Raw genomic sequence first — 14,365 nt, 5'->3', positions numbered from 1 at the left:
TACATAAATAAACAGAGTAAGTGCAAAAAATTATGCCAGAAAACTTTGAAATTCAATAAAGTGACCCATGAGACCAGTCTTCATCTTTTGGACTCTGTTTTCAAGCATTATATAGATTGGTTGGAGCACTAGCTGTTTTATTCGATAGCTTGTTCCAAATAGAAAGCAACAAGAAACTTTAGAATTAAGATGACAGGGAGTGAGTTACCCAGAACTCTGTCATCAATTCCCTGAATGTATATGGGGTTCATCAATTTGAATTGCAACAGATCAGTGTATATATATATATCCTGTAACATATCCACAAAGTCTGAAAGAACAAATCAACAAACAAAAAGTATGGCAGGAAGAAAGGGCTATTTGAAATTTGCATCGTTATTACAATCCTGTACAATCAAATTGATCTTGTACAACAGCTGCACTTTTAAAAACTAAACTCACACCAAAATCCAAGTTCTCTTTTTCCTGTCTGGAAAAATTAACAAGATAGAGAGCTCAAGTAGAAGTTCTCCATTGCAATTCGATCTGTATCCGGCCATTCTTCGAGTCTATGAGATGGTACTTTTCATTGATTCGTTTGTTCGTGACAACATCCGCTAGACTAATATCGACATAACCTAAACATTCCTGTCAAAAAAAAATTTAAAAAAAAATTAGTTCGATGACTCCTTCGACAACAAAATGAAACCTTGATAGTAGAGTAACACTTGTAGACCCACGAGCAAAAGAGAAAACAGATGTCTCGTCAAAATTGTGTCTTAAATTAACCAAGCGAAATAATAGTGCATGCAATTCAATTATACACTGCAATAGCAAAAGTAAATCCAACAACACTTTTAAGAAAATACAGCATGCTCTTCCTCATTCAGAGAAAAGTAAACCAAGATGAAAGCAGAGAAGTTTGTGTGTTATCACAGCGTACAAAGAATTAAAGTTGTACAAGAAACTTAGTTCGAGTCAATTTTAATAAGTCCGAATGAGTTGCATTGCTAAAAGCATGCACATTGTTGTGCAATGCACATCAATTCATGAGTAACATTACCATTTAATCATCCGACAAAAAATAACTTCCTTCCATGAGTAATCAATTCATGCGTCATGGGAAATGCACGAAGTGAAGTAAAACTATGCAGATCTGTACCTTAGGATGCAACAGACCAATCCTCGAAGAACTGCTAAGAGCTTCCACATGCATTTTATGATTAGTTGGAGGCTCTTCAAGCATAAACGCAAACTCCTCCTCCCATCTTGGATCTCTGTTCTTCCTCACATGCTGCAACGGCAAAAAAAAAATAGTCCCCACAAGGTTAATCCATTATGAAGTTTCATAATGCAAACATAATTCGGAAAGACAATACATTCGCCGCACCCTCCAACTGAAATTACGAGAAAAAATATGCTCCCAGGATACAAGACAATTGTCTCACTCTTCACTTATATTTTCCACAAGATAAGAGCATTATCGATAATGAATGGATACATAGAATCATTAAAGAAGATTATCCACAAATAGCATATGGTTGAGGGACAAATAAGGTTTCAACTTTCAAGTACTAAATTCCAGTATGATTTGAGAACTTTTTAAGAGACATGATGATTTCAAATCTACTACGTTCACTTGGGGAAAAAAATACAGGACTCATGGAGAGACAAACAAAGAAATGAAGATGTGTATCTTATAATCATACCTTTGTTTTCCTTTCCTCCCCTTTAAATAGAATCCTCACGTATGGATTGGTGTGATGCTTTCCTTCAAGATCTTGCGCTTCATGGACTATAACCACAAGAAGGCCCCCACCAGTAGGTGTTCCATCAGGAGCGTTTTGTACAGACTGAGAATCTTCAAAACCTTGGGGTAAGCCCTCCTCTTTGAACGGTTTATATGTCAACTCCACAACAAGTTGCCCGCGATTTTTGTTATTTTGAGGATCATTCACTTCCATAGTTTTAAGGAGGTCAAGAGTAATAACTTTTGGCTCATTTGGGGGAAGATCTTTCAGAGAAACCTTATTCATACCCATTTTCTCATGTTTGCCAACCTGTGGAAAAAAATGAAAGACTTAAGATAAACATCAAAACCGACAGTATACAAATTACTAAAAACTATTATACCTTCTCCCAATCATAAACGTTAAGCTCCAAAACCTGGGACTGGGGATCTTTCACAACCAAATTGAACTCTTCATTCCATTCAGGATTCAAGTTCTTATGCCTCACAGTGGTCTTCTTTGACGGAAGCTTATCCTCGGTGAGTTTTACCTTCACATAAGGATCCGATGCACCTAGAAGATCTTTCTTCGTCAGCTTCATTGCCCTTAAAACTTTGACATGGAGAATTCCTACTGGCCTCTTCAATGCCCTAAAAGGTCCATTTAGTTTAGTCAGCTATGACATTTAAATGGAAATCGAAGATATACTTTGGGAATGCTAAAACATACTTAGCTGGATCCAGAACTTGTACTTCTAGGGTTTTGGGCCATAGATACATGTTGGCAACCTGATCTTTAATGAGCTCCTGTAGAATAAACCCTTCTTACTGTTAATATCATGAACCATTCAAACACAAACATAAAACAACATATACACTATGGTGGGTTGACAACTACTAAAAAGTAAAAAAGAGAAAAATAATTTGGAAAATTCTTTCTTTAGTTACATGGAGAAAATGGAGACTGGAGAGTACAAAAAGCATTGGATAACCAAAATGCTCTTTAAATCTCACCTAATCCCGTGAAAAACTTTGGCAGGCCAGGCAGAAGAATTGTAAAAAAATTCCCATTTTTTTTCTCTGCATGTTTTAGGGAAATTCTGAAATGATATAAGATCCACCCTTTCTAACACAAATATACAAATGTTTGGCACAAACTTTCGCAGTCTTCCCTGTTCCTTTACTTGGAAACCAAATAATTGTCGTGCCATTTGTCTATTGTGCAGAAATGCATCATATTAGATAGAGGTACCGAGAGGAGAGAAACCTCATATTAGCAACATAAGCATTCAACACCAAATCTGTTTGATTGATAATTTCCATTCAAAAATGTTTAAAGAGATACCATCTCATCATCATAGTTGCTGTATTACGAAGAGAGTGTTTACATCAGAACGTCTTACTTATTAAAACTAAGATTCAAATATAACTTGATCACACAACTCGTAGGTTCACACATGAAAGAAGCATGGCTTGATATGAAGTTAATAAGAGTGGATGAATGTATGATCCATGATTGAAATGAATGGAGAAAACTAATACACGTGGTGGATTCCCATTGATGTTCTCATAAACTCATGTAGCAGACCCCAAACTTTTGGGATAAAGACTTGTATGATGATGACTCATGAAAGAAGCAAGATCACAGATAAATAATGGTTCATCAATCATCATATTACTTCGCAGACATCCTATCCAGACATTCATTTCACTTATGTGGAATCAAATGACACTCTGCAGTTTAGTGCCTTAACCATACTTAACAAGACAAAGTAGACCAAGCTGTGCATAAGAAAAACTTAATGGTCAGGTAAAAGGATAAAGCAAGCATTTCAAGGTATCTTACCTGTACAAACCTGTAGAGGCCAGGTATTGACATAAGATCCGCACCTATGAGCTTCAGTCCAAAGTCAACATGTGGCTGCAAAACCAATAACAATCATCAAAAGAGAATGTATATAAGTGTTAATTTATCTGTCATCCATAATCCTCAACTAAAGTTCCACGAGCCGGTATCAACTTATGACTATAAGAACTTATAATAATAGACCAGCAATTCTTTAAAATAAGGCTCTAATGATGATAAAAATGATAATAACCAACTTGCAAAAGGTACAAGGTTAAATTTCCCCCACCCTCAAAAAAATAAGACAACAACCCTGTAACTTTAAAAAAAAAGAAGAACAAAAAGCAGAAGAAGAAGAAGAAGAAGAAGAAGAAGAGACATCACAATCTTGATTCCAAACATCAGCTAACATGTGCTCATACCTACAAATAGTACCCCAAAAAGGAGGAAAAAGGCTTCTATAGGTGCAAAATAAATCTTCAATTAAATTAGTTACTTTCAACTCCCTGGGAGCACTGAGCAATTGCGGGGCATGGGGGGTGGGTTGGATAATTTTTTTTTCTCCATGGGTTGGACCACACCACAGGCTGAAGTCGTTTCACGTCTATTGTGCCTGACAAGCATATTGCATACTAGCAATAAAAAGGAATAAGAGATCTACCAAGGTTATTTTTTAATAAAATATCTCACGTACCTTCTCCATCAGCGACACATAGATATTGGCAAAGCAAGGAAAACTAGGAACTAGGGGCTTCAATGTGATCCGTGGTGAAGCAAAGACTTGTAAATCCACCACCTGTTAAAAACCAGAGTTAAAAACCAGATACTGACTACTAACAAGCACTGAATCTGCCACCACATATACATACAAAATACAAATAGGCAAGCACATATTGTTGGCTGAAAGTGAAAAAAAATAAAATTGACCAACCTGAGCAGTTGCTTTCAAACCAAATGCTTTAACTGCAATTGTGACATTAGGATTTCCAGCCCATTTTATTGATGGCTCCATTATAAGCTCATTCTCATTAGTGACATAAACTTTCATACCTATCAATATGAAGAGCACGTTATAAAAGTATAGCTTGCACTGCCCACAACAATTTCACCAAGATGTAAACACTGGATACAGTACTAAAGAAGCAAGAACACATTCTGCTGCTGCGTACAAGACGTGGTACAGTGTGAATAAGTTTTCTCAGCTTAATTATGAAAGCAGTAGATCAAATCAAACATGGGACTGTATACGCTATAGCCTATATGTATGTATGTAAAACTACTTTGAGAATACATTAATTAGATATCTATTCAGAAAAGGCCACTCTTAGAAAAATAAATCATTGAATCATTTTCAATATTCTGTAGCTATTAAACCGTGCATCAGTCTGCTTGTAATGCCAACAAGAGGAAAAAAAATCATAAGGCACTTCCTTACATAGCAAAAGTAACATATAGTAATCTCAGGAGCAACGAAGCAACCAATTATACAATTCTGGAATATAAAATTTTCATGACTGGGAAAAAAAATCCAAAATGCAATTTGTCAAGACTCTGGTGACTTATGGTAAATCTGAATTGTATACTCCACTTGACATCACTTCATCATCTTTGATGGTGAATCACTGTTTCGACTTTCTAGCCGTAAAAGAAAAAAATAGATGTACTGACGCACATAAAAGCACTTCAAAAACTAGCAACTATGGATGCTAAATGAAAGCATTTATAAAGTAAGGGATGTACTGGAAATAGTAACCTTGAAAAGTTGGTGGAAGGGAACCTAATGTAAGTGTCTCAAATAAAACAGATTCAATTTTATATTTGGGAATTTGCTCAGCAATTATTGGGGTAGCAATATTCTTCGCGGTCTTGCAAATGGCCTGTGTAAGAATGCATAACAAAGCTAAATATCTTAATAGTTAATACAAAAGATAAGAAAAAGAAATAAGCTAACTATAAATGACAAGAGTACTGTTTGACATAGAAATCAAACCTTGTCAAGGTAAGGCCACATATATTCAATGAACTTGTTTAGCCAGTCGACCTTCACAAAATGGTTCCAACACAAGTAAAATTGTGGAAATACAATGCAGTCAATGGCAATTAGATGTTATAGAGTAAAAACAGGGTAGAAGTAACATGCATGTACATACTCGATCATAGTCTGGATTCTTCACCCAAAGTGGAATCTCGGGAAGCATATGTTGCAAAGTTTCTGAGTCTTGCTCAACAAGTGGACGAATCTCAGGATCCTGGCCAAGCATACAACAAGCAGAGCTTCAGCAAATGACAAGAATCTCTGGAAGCGTGTGTTGCATAGTTTACTTAGCTTTACTCTCTGGGTTTCTAAGCCCAACATGACCGCGGTATTAAGGAAGCAGGAATTACTAAAACTTAAGATCATACAATTCCATGAACAAAATAGCTCTGCATCAACAATCACAAATTCAAAGTTCTCATTTCTAAGAAAGGCCAAAGACGAGCATCTAACATGCCATGTAACAGTTACATAGCATAAGCTATATTCTCTTGTTAAATCTAATTTAAACTGAATGGCAACCCTGCATCCTTCTTCCATTTTCTCAGCAACCACGCAGAAAAATACTAAGAAAAAAAAAAAGAAAAAGAAAAAAAAGGGAAACGAGTCTTGATTCCCAATCTAATGCAATAGAATGAAAAAAAAAAGACGAGAAACACAGAGAAAGAGAGACACCTTCACATCGCTGGACTGCAAATATATGAAGAGGTGGTAGCCAATCACGAGACCAAGGAAAATCCCAACTCCGAATCCACAGAAACCGAATATAGTGCTAAAGAACCCCATCGGCGGTGAATCTTCACATCAACCAAACAAGCCCGTAAGTAAGCAAGACTCTCTGTTCTCTTGATCCACAATCTCCTCGAATTCTCCTTCCGATCATCACGACTCCTCTGCCAAATCAAAAAATATATATTACTAGTACGAAATGACCGGATTATCCTCGGCCGATCGAATTGTCGCGTTACCGATAAATGCCGTTCTTTGTTGTACCTGAAATGTCAATGGATGCAGGCAGTAGTGTAACTAGTACGCCATCCGCGATCCAAAATCCAAATTCAAATTGCGCTCGGACGTGTAAATATTTCATTTCTTTGTTGGTCAGTGTGGGCCAGGGAGAAGGTCGGCTGGAGCCGGTCCACTCGGATAATACACGTATCGGATACTCAACGCGACAGATCTTTATATGCCTGGATGTGATTGTCATTGTCTGATTCATGATTAAGACATTTGATTTCGTTGCGATATTGTTCTTCTCGAGTAGTCGCAGTAGGCGCTGCCACGTCTGATATCAATTTTTTCCAATTTTTTTTTCCCAAAATAGCTTCTTTTTTTTTTTCAAATCAAACCAATCCTCATTTATTATCAAATTATATTAATAAACATCGATCAAAAAATAAAAAATAATTACACAGAAAATAATCAACCAATCAGTTAAATTTAAGTCCAAAAATCAACTGAAACGAACCACGAACACTCTTAATTTAATTATTTAAATACCAAAATATCACTTGGTCAAATTTTTTTACCGAAATGTTGGGCTCTCATGGAAGGGGGTACTGGGCCCTGTTGATTACCAAAAGCAATGGTGTGGGACAGTTTGTTGAACCACAATATTGTCTATATATATGAAAAAGTAAAAAATTGTATGATTAATCTTCTGTTGTCCTTATGACCTCTAGTTGAGAAAGGTGACAACATAATCTATTGATTTGTTCCCCATTCATTGGGTATCATATGTTGTTTGGTGGATTGATAATTTGATATTGACTATTCAGTTATGTCCATGGACCTCATGAGCATGGGCTTGTTCAATTCACTTAGCCGAGCGACTGCTATTTAAATGGGCTGAAAATGTTGTTGAGGTCGAATTGGGCTTGCGATGAGACTCCATGATGGCCTGCTCCAAGTGGTTTTGGGCTATAAACGAGGCCTTATAGCCCCACCAACAAGCCATTTTTCTTTCAATATTTTGAGTTTTGACCTAACCGTTGCTAGGATGTCCCCACAAGCGACGCATTGCATCAGTGCCCGGATGCGGTAATGTATAGGCAAGGACGCCCCCGTTATGATCGAGTGGGGTAAAATTATGATGGACATTTGGAATATATGATCATTTATATGTAGATTGACTGAACTAATTGACACCATGATTAGACATGGGATTAACATAATACGCTTATAGGAGACTAAATAGGTAGGTGAAAAATATAGAGAGTGTTAATGGATGAATAGAAAGGTGTCATGAGTTTACATGAAGGTGAAAGAATTCCGACACCTTCTTTAAACATGAAACAATGAGGTTTATAAACATGAAACTCATGATTGTAATAACACCCTGTGAAGTATAAGGTCCCTCTGATCTTTCTCTAGTTCTCATTGAAGCCGCACTTTGCTTGAACTGCCAGTGTCTTGGTGATATCCGGGCAACCGTCATTGTTCATGTCAAGGAGTTTTCTTTCAATCGGTATCTCACATTCAGTCTCTCCCAAACAACGCTGCTCAAGTTCAGAAAACAAAAACCCATCAGGCCATTTTTGGTCCGCAAGTAATAGGAATAAGAATAAACCATTAATTAGTACTGTACCTTCTCAACAACCTCCTTTGAGATGGGGGAAGAGCAGTTTCCAACAAAGTAGTTTCCACAGGCGCCATATGGATCACCCCAGCTTGCGAACTCCACAGCCAGTATCGTCTTGTGATTTGGACACTTGAGATGGGCTGCTGGTCTCACAATATCTACCACGGGGCGCATATGGCTGTTCTGTCTTGCCCATGATTTCACATGAGGTGGGTGCAACTCTGTCATGAAGCTGCAGATGGTATCTCTGTCAACAACTAGGATCTCTATTGCTTTTGGATCCACTGCCTCCTCTTCGAATATAACCAAGAGATTGTCTTTGGGCTTTACGTAAGCTCTTGGGATATGATATCTGGGTTACAAAAATTCATATTAACATTCTGAAAGTATTTTATAGAGATGTACATATAGTTGTTGACTAAGGATTCACGTATTGATACTGATATAGCTTTTCGCTTACTCTGACTGCGAGGGCTGTCCAAGAGCAGAAAGAAAAGACATCCAGTGTCTGCCAATGCTGTTGCCATTGACCCAAACCATACCTTTGCCCATACCGGTCATTTGAATAACCACTGGATTCTTTCCTTCTGGTGCATCAAACCTTGCCTGTAACAAGAAGATGTATATGGTTCTTAAAACCTGGTATATGAACTAGTCTCAATATTCTTCAATCTCATTAAGCCTTCAAGATCATCCAAGTCAACAATATCATCCACGTATCATCTTACCACAAAAATATTTCAAGTGTGTGGGGTTCTCTCAGCGATGATCTAAGATGAATGTTTTTGTCCTGATAAAACATTATTATTATTATTATTAGCGTGAGATGTTACTCGAAATGATCATGGTTCAATTCCTAAGGAATAAGCTATCACTAGGCCAAGAGTTCCTTGTTAAGATGAATGTTACTGAAAGGAAAACGAAGCATTACCTTGTACCATGTAAGAGGTGGTCCAACTCCATTAGCTTTTGTCCATTCGACCTTCTGTGACCCACCCTCAGAAAACAAGCCAAGCTTTTCTCCATCCAAACCAACCTGCAATCGGACATGTCCAATTCGATTATGTTACACATTTTTTAAAAATTAAGAGTAATCATTTAACAGTAAAGACTAGACTAAAGGAAGTCCATTGATACCTGATGTCCCCAACCATTAAATGTCAGGTCAAGATTCCCAGTATTCAAACCTAGCAGCTGCAGAGCCCTCGGCCCAGTATATACACGCTCCATATAGGGTCCACTATCCTTCATTGATGCAACAAAAAGGGAAGGAAAAACTCATTAGAATCTTCGAATGATTCATTAAGAACTGAAAAATTAAAAAAATTGAAATAGCGACGAGCCTCCTTACTGGGAATCCCATAGTACTGCATAAGAGAGTAATCTGGTTGACCCCAGGTTTTAACGTGATTTCGTTTTGGAAGACAAAGCCCTTCACATCATGGTTCCCATGCGCAGATCCTGACGATCAAGTTCCATATTGACAAATCTTGTAAACTTAATTAGATGATATAAAAGTCATGTACTTGTTTGTATATGTACTTACCTAGGTATTCACCATTAACAAAAACAATCATTGCGTGACCAAGACTTGGAATCCTTATGACTGGAGCTATATCTTTTCGCACTGCCAAGTCAGCTCGATCCAGTTCAATACTGTTGATAAGATTTACATAAAAATGTAAGGTTTCAGCAGCGCCCAAAGAAGCGCCAGGATCAGTCCAGTTTACTTTCCTCAAGTTTTTACAAGTTCTTAAAAGTGAATCAGAAAAAATATAGACTTACCTTGTGGAGTACCAAGCATAGTCGGTAGTATCTTTAGTCAATCCAAAGAGCTCGTATGGCCTGATAGACTTCAAAGAAAATTGGCTTGGGATAACTTCTTTGTACATCTTCCATTTGATATTCCAGTTTGCGATCTCTGATCTCATGAAATTCCTTGAATTATGCTGTGCAACTATCTGTTTTACACCAAAAGAGATGTATCATTCATACTCAATTCATTCTTCATCAGAAAATACAATGCAAAATAAGGATGGTCCTGTTGGAGTGTGCTTAAATGAATAAATTCGCCCTCAGCCAACAGGTTAGTCTATTGGGTTAAATGAAAAGTTAACAGGAGCAGTGGGCAGTTTTTGATGCTATGGGTTCTAGACTAAAGCCACTTCCCCCCAGCGCCAGATTGTTAAAAAAACAACCATATTTTATTGACAGAAATGGTATAAGCTGTCAGGAATTACCGTCTCAGTATTGTAAACCACGGTCTTGCAATCAGGGAGGATGCTAATGGAACGTGGGGGAATGATGTAATTCTTGCCCTTGAAGTTAACAGTTTGTGGTATCTTGGTGTTGTTGTTTACCAGAAAAGCAGCACAAATGTTGGCCCCATTTAGGTTCCCTTTGCAAACCTACAGCATGTCCAATATCATTTGTTTGTAGGAAACCTAGTTTCTCAACCCATTAAATATGAAGATGACCATACAACTTACCATATTCATCAAGAGGAGCCTCATCATAGTATCTAGTAGTTGTGAAGTGAGCAGATGTCCTACCAAAGTTTGTGCCTCCATGGTACTACAACAGCACAATCAAAGATAAATTGTATTAGCCATATAATTTATCTGCTTATTATAGTCATTACCGTCGTTTTTTAGTTGGTTAACGAGAATTTCCATTTTTCTTTACCATGTAATAGTTGGCCAGAGTTCCGTTCCTTGAGAAGAAACGAGCCACTGAGTAGGCAATATCTTCTGCTGATCTTTGAGATGGTGGGTCTCCAAACGCTCTGTACCTGTGATCATTACAACATCCATTGAAAAAAAAAATCATTAGCATCAGCTTGAAGCCAAGACCTTGCTAGGTTGAAATGGTACCATAATCTGCATTTTTGTTCTTTTCTCTCCTCCTTTGGGCTTCATTAAGACTTTTGATTTGTTCAATGACATGGTAGTATACTCACTGAGCTGTCCAGTTCTCAGTCCACAAGGAAGGCTTGTAAGGCTTATTGGGACCTGTAAAAGTATCTCCACAATGCCTTCCATTGCAGGAATTGATCTGCACATTCAAGCATGTGGTTCTATGAATTAAATATGAGCATTCAACTATACCAAGAAAAAGAAAGAATACTTTTTCATTAATTTCTTAGGCATCTGCAAACTTGAGATTTTCAAGATAAAATTTAATTACCACTGGATCAGGGGCATCGGTCTGCTTGCACATGATCCACGGCACACCAACTTGCATCCTCACGGCCAATTTCGCTGCCCACTGGACATAGCTACTCCCCCTTTCTCTAAATGCCCTTTGTATATGGTTGTACTCATTTTCAATCTGTGACCATGACTTGTTAGGGAACATGAATAAAGTTTCTTAGAACAATAATGAAAACATTGGAGTGGAATCAAACCTGTGCCAAGATGATAGGGCCTCCTTGAGGGGCAAACAACTTCTCTGCCTTCATTTTTTCGATGATCATTCTAACGTATTTTTCCATGTGATGCTGCAAAGGAGAATGCTTCAGTTTTAACTAGTTTCCTACAAGTGATGTATGTAGCCAGCCATAGTTATTTGAAGAGCAGAGATTGATTACCTTGAACGGTCCATTGTCAGTGCGGAAAGTAATGTCGGGCACCTCTCTCATCCAATATGGCAATCCTCTGAGAAATGTTAGGCAAAGACAAAGTATGAGGAATTGTTGATAGATGGTGAACTATTGTCTTGACATAACATGGAAATGCAGTTTGAAGGTTGTACTAACCCGTGATTCCACTCAGCTTGGATGAAAGGCCCAAGCCTGAGATTTACATACATATCATGCTCCCAAACCAACTTAATGAACTTTACCAGGTCATATTGTCCAGTAAAATTGTACTGCAAAAATGTACATAGACATGAATATCCATATTCCATAGAAAGATAACACTCAACATTTCACCTTGACATTTTTTCAAATACCTGGCCTTGCACCGGCTCATGGACATTCCAGAATACGTAAGTCTGAATTAGGTTCAGACCACCCTTCTTAGCCTTCTGAAGAATGTCTGGCCACATCTGAAAAACATTGAAATTCAACACCTTAGACCAGTATTAATCCCTCATGGATTGAACTACAAAGTGGGTTTTACTCTATTAAATCTGGGGTGCTTCGTGTGTAATGAATTGATCCTGAAAACAGAAGCACCCTTTTGCCTTTGATCATCAAGGATCTTCCATCATAAGTCACAGTACCAGTTGGTAATTTTTTGTCACCATGGGCGTTAATGGTGGACGCAACCAGTAAGGAAAGACTAGTAGCAACAAGCACTCGACTCGCTGCCATTAGAGAAAATCCAAAAAAAGACCCACAAAACACTGATAGAAAGAAAAGGGCAGGCAACAATGGAGAATAAGAGAAAGATCAGGAGGGTGATTGAGCACCAATATGAGACCCCTCTTCCTTTGGGAAGGATGAGGTTCCCAAAAGAAGCTGAATTGAAATGCCATACAGAAGGAAATGATATAGGAGAAGCTCATGGGTGCATACAAGGTCTTTGAGGACAGCCCGGAACACTCTGTGAGCTTCATTGGTTCTCATTGGTCTTGAATGGCAGAGAGAAACAGTTTGGGAGGGGAAGTTGGCAACTTGGCATCTCTAAATTCTAAAATAGGAGGTTGAATTAACCTTGTAAAAGTTTCTGTGTCAGTTTCTCTCTATTTTTGCGTTTGGGAGACGTTTCATGCCATTGGGCCGGGGCCTATGGTGGTACACTAGCTAGCCCGTTGGAAGATGAGAGTTTGGCCATATAATTTGGGCCAGGCCCATGATAACGTGCTGAACGGGTCCTTAGCCTTATTGTGAATTTTGGTTTCAGAGTTCGCTAAAAACCATTATTTTTTCCTTCTACCAAAGCCGAAATTTCAGCCACTAATTGATAGGAAGTTAGGAACTCCGACATTGGAGAGACATGGGAGTTAAGTGTAATTTATAAGGAGGGTAAATGTCACTCCTTAACATGTTCAATAGGTTTCACATGATATGGATTGAGCTTTGATTGTAAAGGCCCGTTGGACTACAACTGGTCCATGAGCGTGTGCGTCTATGGATGCGAGCTAGGCTTGTAAGAATGTTAGGGGGTATGGGCCTGGGCTCGGACTCTCCAGTGTTTCATTTGGGAGGGGTCCTTATAACTAATACCTGTTCTTTATCCACAGAGAAGTAGCCAACGCATACTGTCAAGCCACCAAGAAGATCTGGATCTACTCCTCTCTTCAAGATAGGGTTTTGGATGCCCATAATGACGAAGGATTTGTTGATCTTCATAGAAGAGTGGGTATTTATGGGTTTCCTCTGCAATGGATGGTGTTAAATCTATGTGTGTGAGCTTGTATAGTTGTATGTTGGGGTGTTTATGATGTTAAATACTTAAAATTTGTTGGAACTTCTCGTTGTTTGTTCCTAGTTAGTTACGTCATTCTTGTTTTAAGAACATCTACATCAATTCTTCTTAACATATTCTCTAAAATATAATAAAATATTAAAATGAGTTATTTTACCATTTTAAGAATTATTATAATTCAACAATACTTCACATAAGGTATTCTAAAACATTCATTTCTCCAATCGATCACTTGTTGGTCTTGTCTACACTATTGATAGAATTGGTATTCTGTTTCTGCTCAGGCTGAAAAATCAATGGAGTCTACAAATTGATCACTTAGCTAAATTTTGAGTAGTCTACAATTCTACCTCCTATTGTATTGTCATTAGGTCCAGCACAAACTACTAACTACTATACTAGTTTCTATTATATGTTACTTAATGTTTTCATTTAGTGCCCCAGGAAACTGGGAAATCATCGAGTGAGCATTCACAACGTTCTACAAAGAACATTTGACCAATTCACTTGAGATATTATTCACACTTTGAGCCCAAGATCTTTTGGTTTTATCCTTCTAAAAGGTGCCTCAGGTGTTGAGGAGATGGGTCATGCTTATAAATCACACGGTTTGCTTCTAACAAACCAATGTGAGACATTTTAATACTTATCCGCACTTATGGGCTCGATTATGTGAGACCCAACAAATAAACTATATTGAATAGGATCCATAAGGTATCCCTCATCTTGTGGATGATCTATCCATAAGGACATCCGAAAAGTTCAATAGATAACCCAAATGAGTGGAGGTTTTTATAGGATCGAGACTATGCTATGATAA

At 37.8% G+C, this 14,365-nt stretch overlaps 3 protein-coding genes across 5 annotated transcripts; all 3 read right to left on the bottom strand.

The window, feature by feature from the left end:
• Positions 1 to 336: 336 nt before the first annotated feature.
• Positions 337 to 6,680, bottom strand: LOC120002392 (synaptotagmin-1-like). Of its 2 annotated transcripts, none has more exons than XM_038851143.1 (13): positions 6,558 to 6,680; positions 6,265 to 6,482; positions 5,705 to 5,803; positions 5,545 to 5,595; positions 5,308 to 5,431; positions 4,486 to 4,604; positions 4,249 to 4,350; positions 3,555 to 3,629; positions 2,439 to 2,515; positions 2,113 to 2,359; positions 1,689 to 2,039; positions 1,142 to 1,273; positions 337 to 627 (listed from the first exon to the last, which is right to left on the bottom strand). In XM_038851143.1, exons 2-13 carry the CDS (start codon positions 6,373 to 6,375, stop codon positions 496 to 498), a joined length of 1,620 nt encoding a protein of 539 aa, XP_038707071.1. In that variant the 5' UTR covers positions 6,376 to 6,482; positions 6,558 to 6,680; the 3' UTR covers positions 337 to 495. The 2 variants fall into 2 exon arrangements, with proteins under 2 accessions (XP_038707071.1, XP_038707072.1); XM_038851144.1 differs by having other exon boundaries at positions 6,583 to 6,648.
• Positions 6,681 to 7,837: 1,157 nt separating this feature from the next.
• On the bottom strand, positions 7,838 to 11,361 carry LOC120001665 (beta-galactosidase 13-like). Of its 2 annotated transcripts, XM_038850084.1 has the most exons (13): positions 11,297 to 11,361; positions 11,130 to 11,224; positions 10,856 to 10,961; positions 10,660 to 10,744; positions 10,411 to 10,578; positions 9,956 to 10,131; positions 9,717 to 9,826; positions 9,522 to 9,631; positions 9,308 to 9,415; positions 9,102 to 9,206; positions 8,631 to 8,776; positions 8,177 to 8,522; positions 7,838 to 8,087 (listed from the first exon to the last, which is right to left on the bottom strand). In XM_038850084.1, exons 1-13 carry the CDS (start codon positions 11,317 to 11,319, stop codon positions 7,959 to 7,961), a joined length of 1,707 nt encoding a protein of 568 aa, XP_038706012.1. In that variant the 5' UTR covers positions 11,320 to 11,361; the 3' UTR covers positions 7,838 to 7,958. The 2 variants fall into 2 exon arrangements, with proteins under 2 accessions (XP_038706012.1, XP_038706013.1); XM_038850085.1 differs by having other exon boundaries at positions 11,044 to 11,355.
• A 402-nt stretch (positions 11,362 to 11,763) lies between these two features.
• On the bottom strand, positions 11,764 to 12,781 carry LOC120001671 (beta-galactosidase 14-like). The gene is made up of 2 exons (XM_038850091.1): positions 12,303 to 12,781; positions 11,764 to 12,220 (listed from the first exon to the last, which is right to left on the bottom strand). Exons 1-2 carry the CDS (start codon positions 12,486 to 12,488, stop codon positions 12,101 to 12,103), a joined length of 306 nt encoding a protein of 101 aa, XP_038706019.1. The 5' UTR covers positions 12,489 to 12,781; the 3' UTR covers positions 11,764 to 12,100.
• Positions 12,782 to 14,365: the final 1,584 nt, after the last annotated feature.

This window comes from Tripterygium wilfordii, chromosome 7 (assembly GCF_013401445.1).
Source record: "Tripterygium wilfordii isolate XIE 37 chromosome 7, ASM1340144v1, whole genome shotgun sequence".
NCBI lineage: Eukaryota > Viridiplantae > Streptophyta > Magnoliopsida > Celastrales > Celastraceae > Tripterygium > Tripterygium wilfordii.
This window is presented reverse-complemented; position numbering and strand designations above follow the sequence as displayed.

Bases quoted from the DNA above. Each gene is read 5' to 3' on its own strand.
- LOC120001671 (XM_038850091.1), bottom strand. From the start codon at position 12,488: ATGGCAGCGAGTCGAGTGCTTGTTGCTACTAGTCTTTCCTTACTGGTT. The intron at 12,221-12,302 runs TTAATAGAGTAA...AATGTTTTTCAG, and splicing joins ACACACGAAGCACCCCAGAT to ATGTGGCCAGACATTCTTCA.
- LOC120002392 (XM_038851143.1), bottom strand. From the start codon at position 6,375: ATGGGGTTCTTTAGCACTATATTCGGTTTCTGTGGATTCGGAGTTGGG. The intron at 5,432-5,544 runs GTTTGATTTCTA...ATTCTTACACAG, and splicing joins TGTGGCCTTACCTTGACAAG to GCCATTTGCAAGACCGCGAA. The intron at 628-1,141 runs GTACAGATCTGC...TTTTTTTGACAG, and splicing joins TTGGTCTGTTGCATCCTAAG to GAATGTTTAGGTTATGTCGA.
- LOC120001665 (XM_038850084.1), bottom strand. From the start codon at position 11,319: ATGCCTAAGAAATTAATGAAAAA. The intron at 11,225-11,296 runs GTATTCTTTCTT...TTGAATGTGCAG, and splicing joins CCTAAGAAATTAATGAAAAA to ATCAATTCCTGCAATGGAAG. The intron at 9,632-9,716 runs GTAAGTACATAT...CTTGATCGTCAG, and splicing joins TGTTAATGGTGAATACCTAG to GATCTGCGCATGGGAACCAT.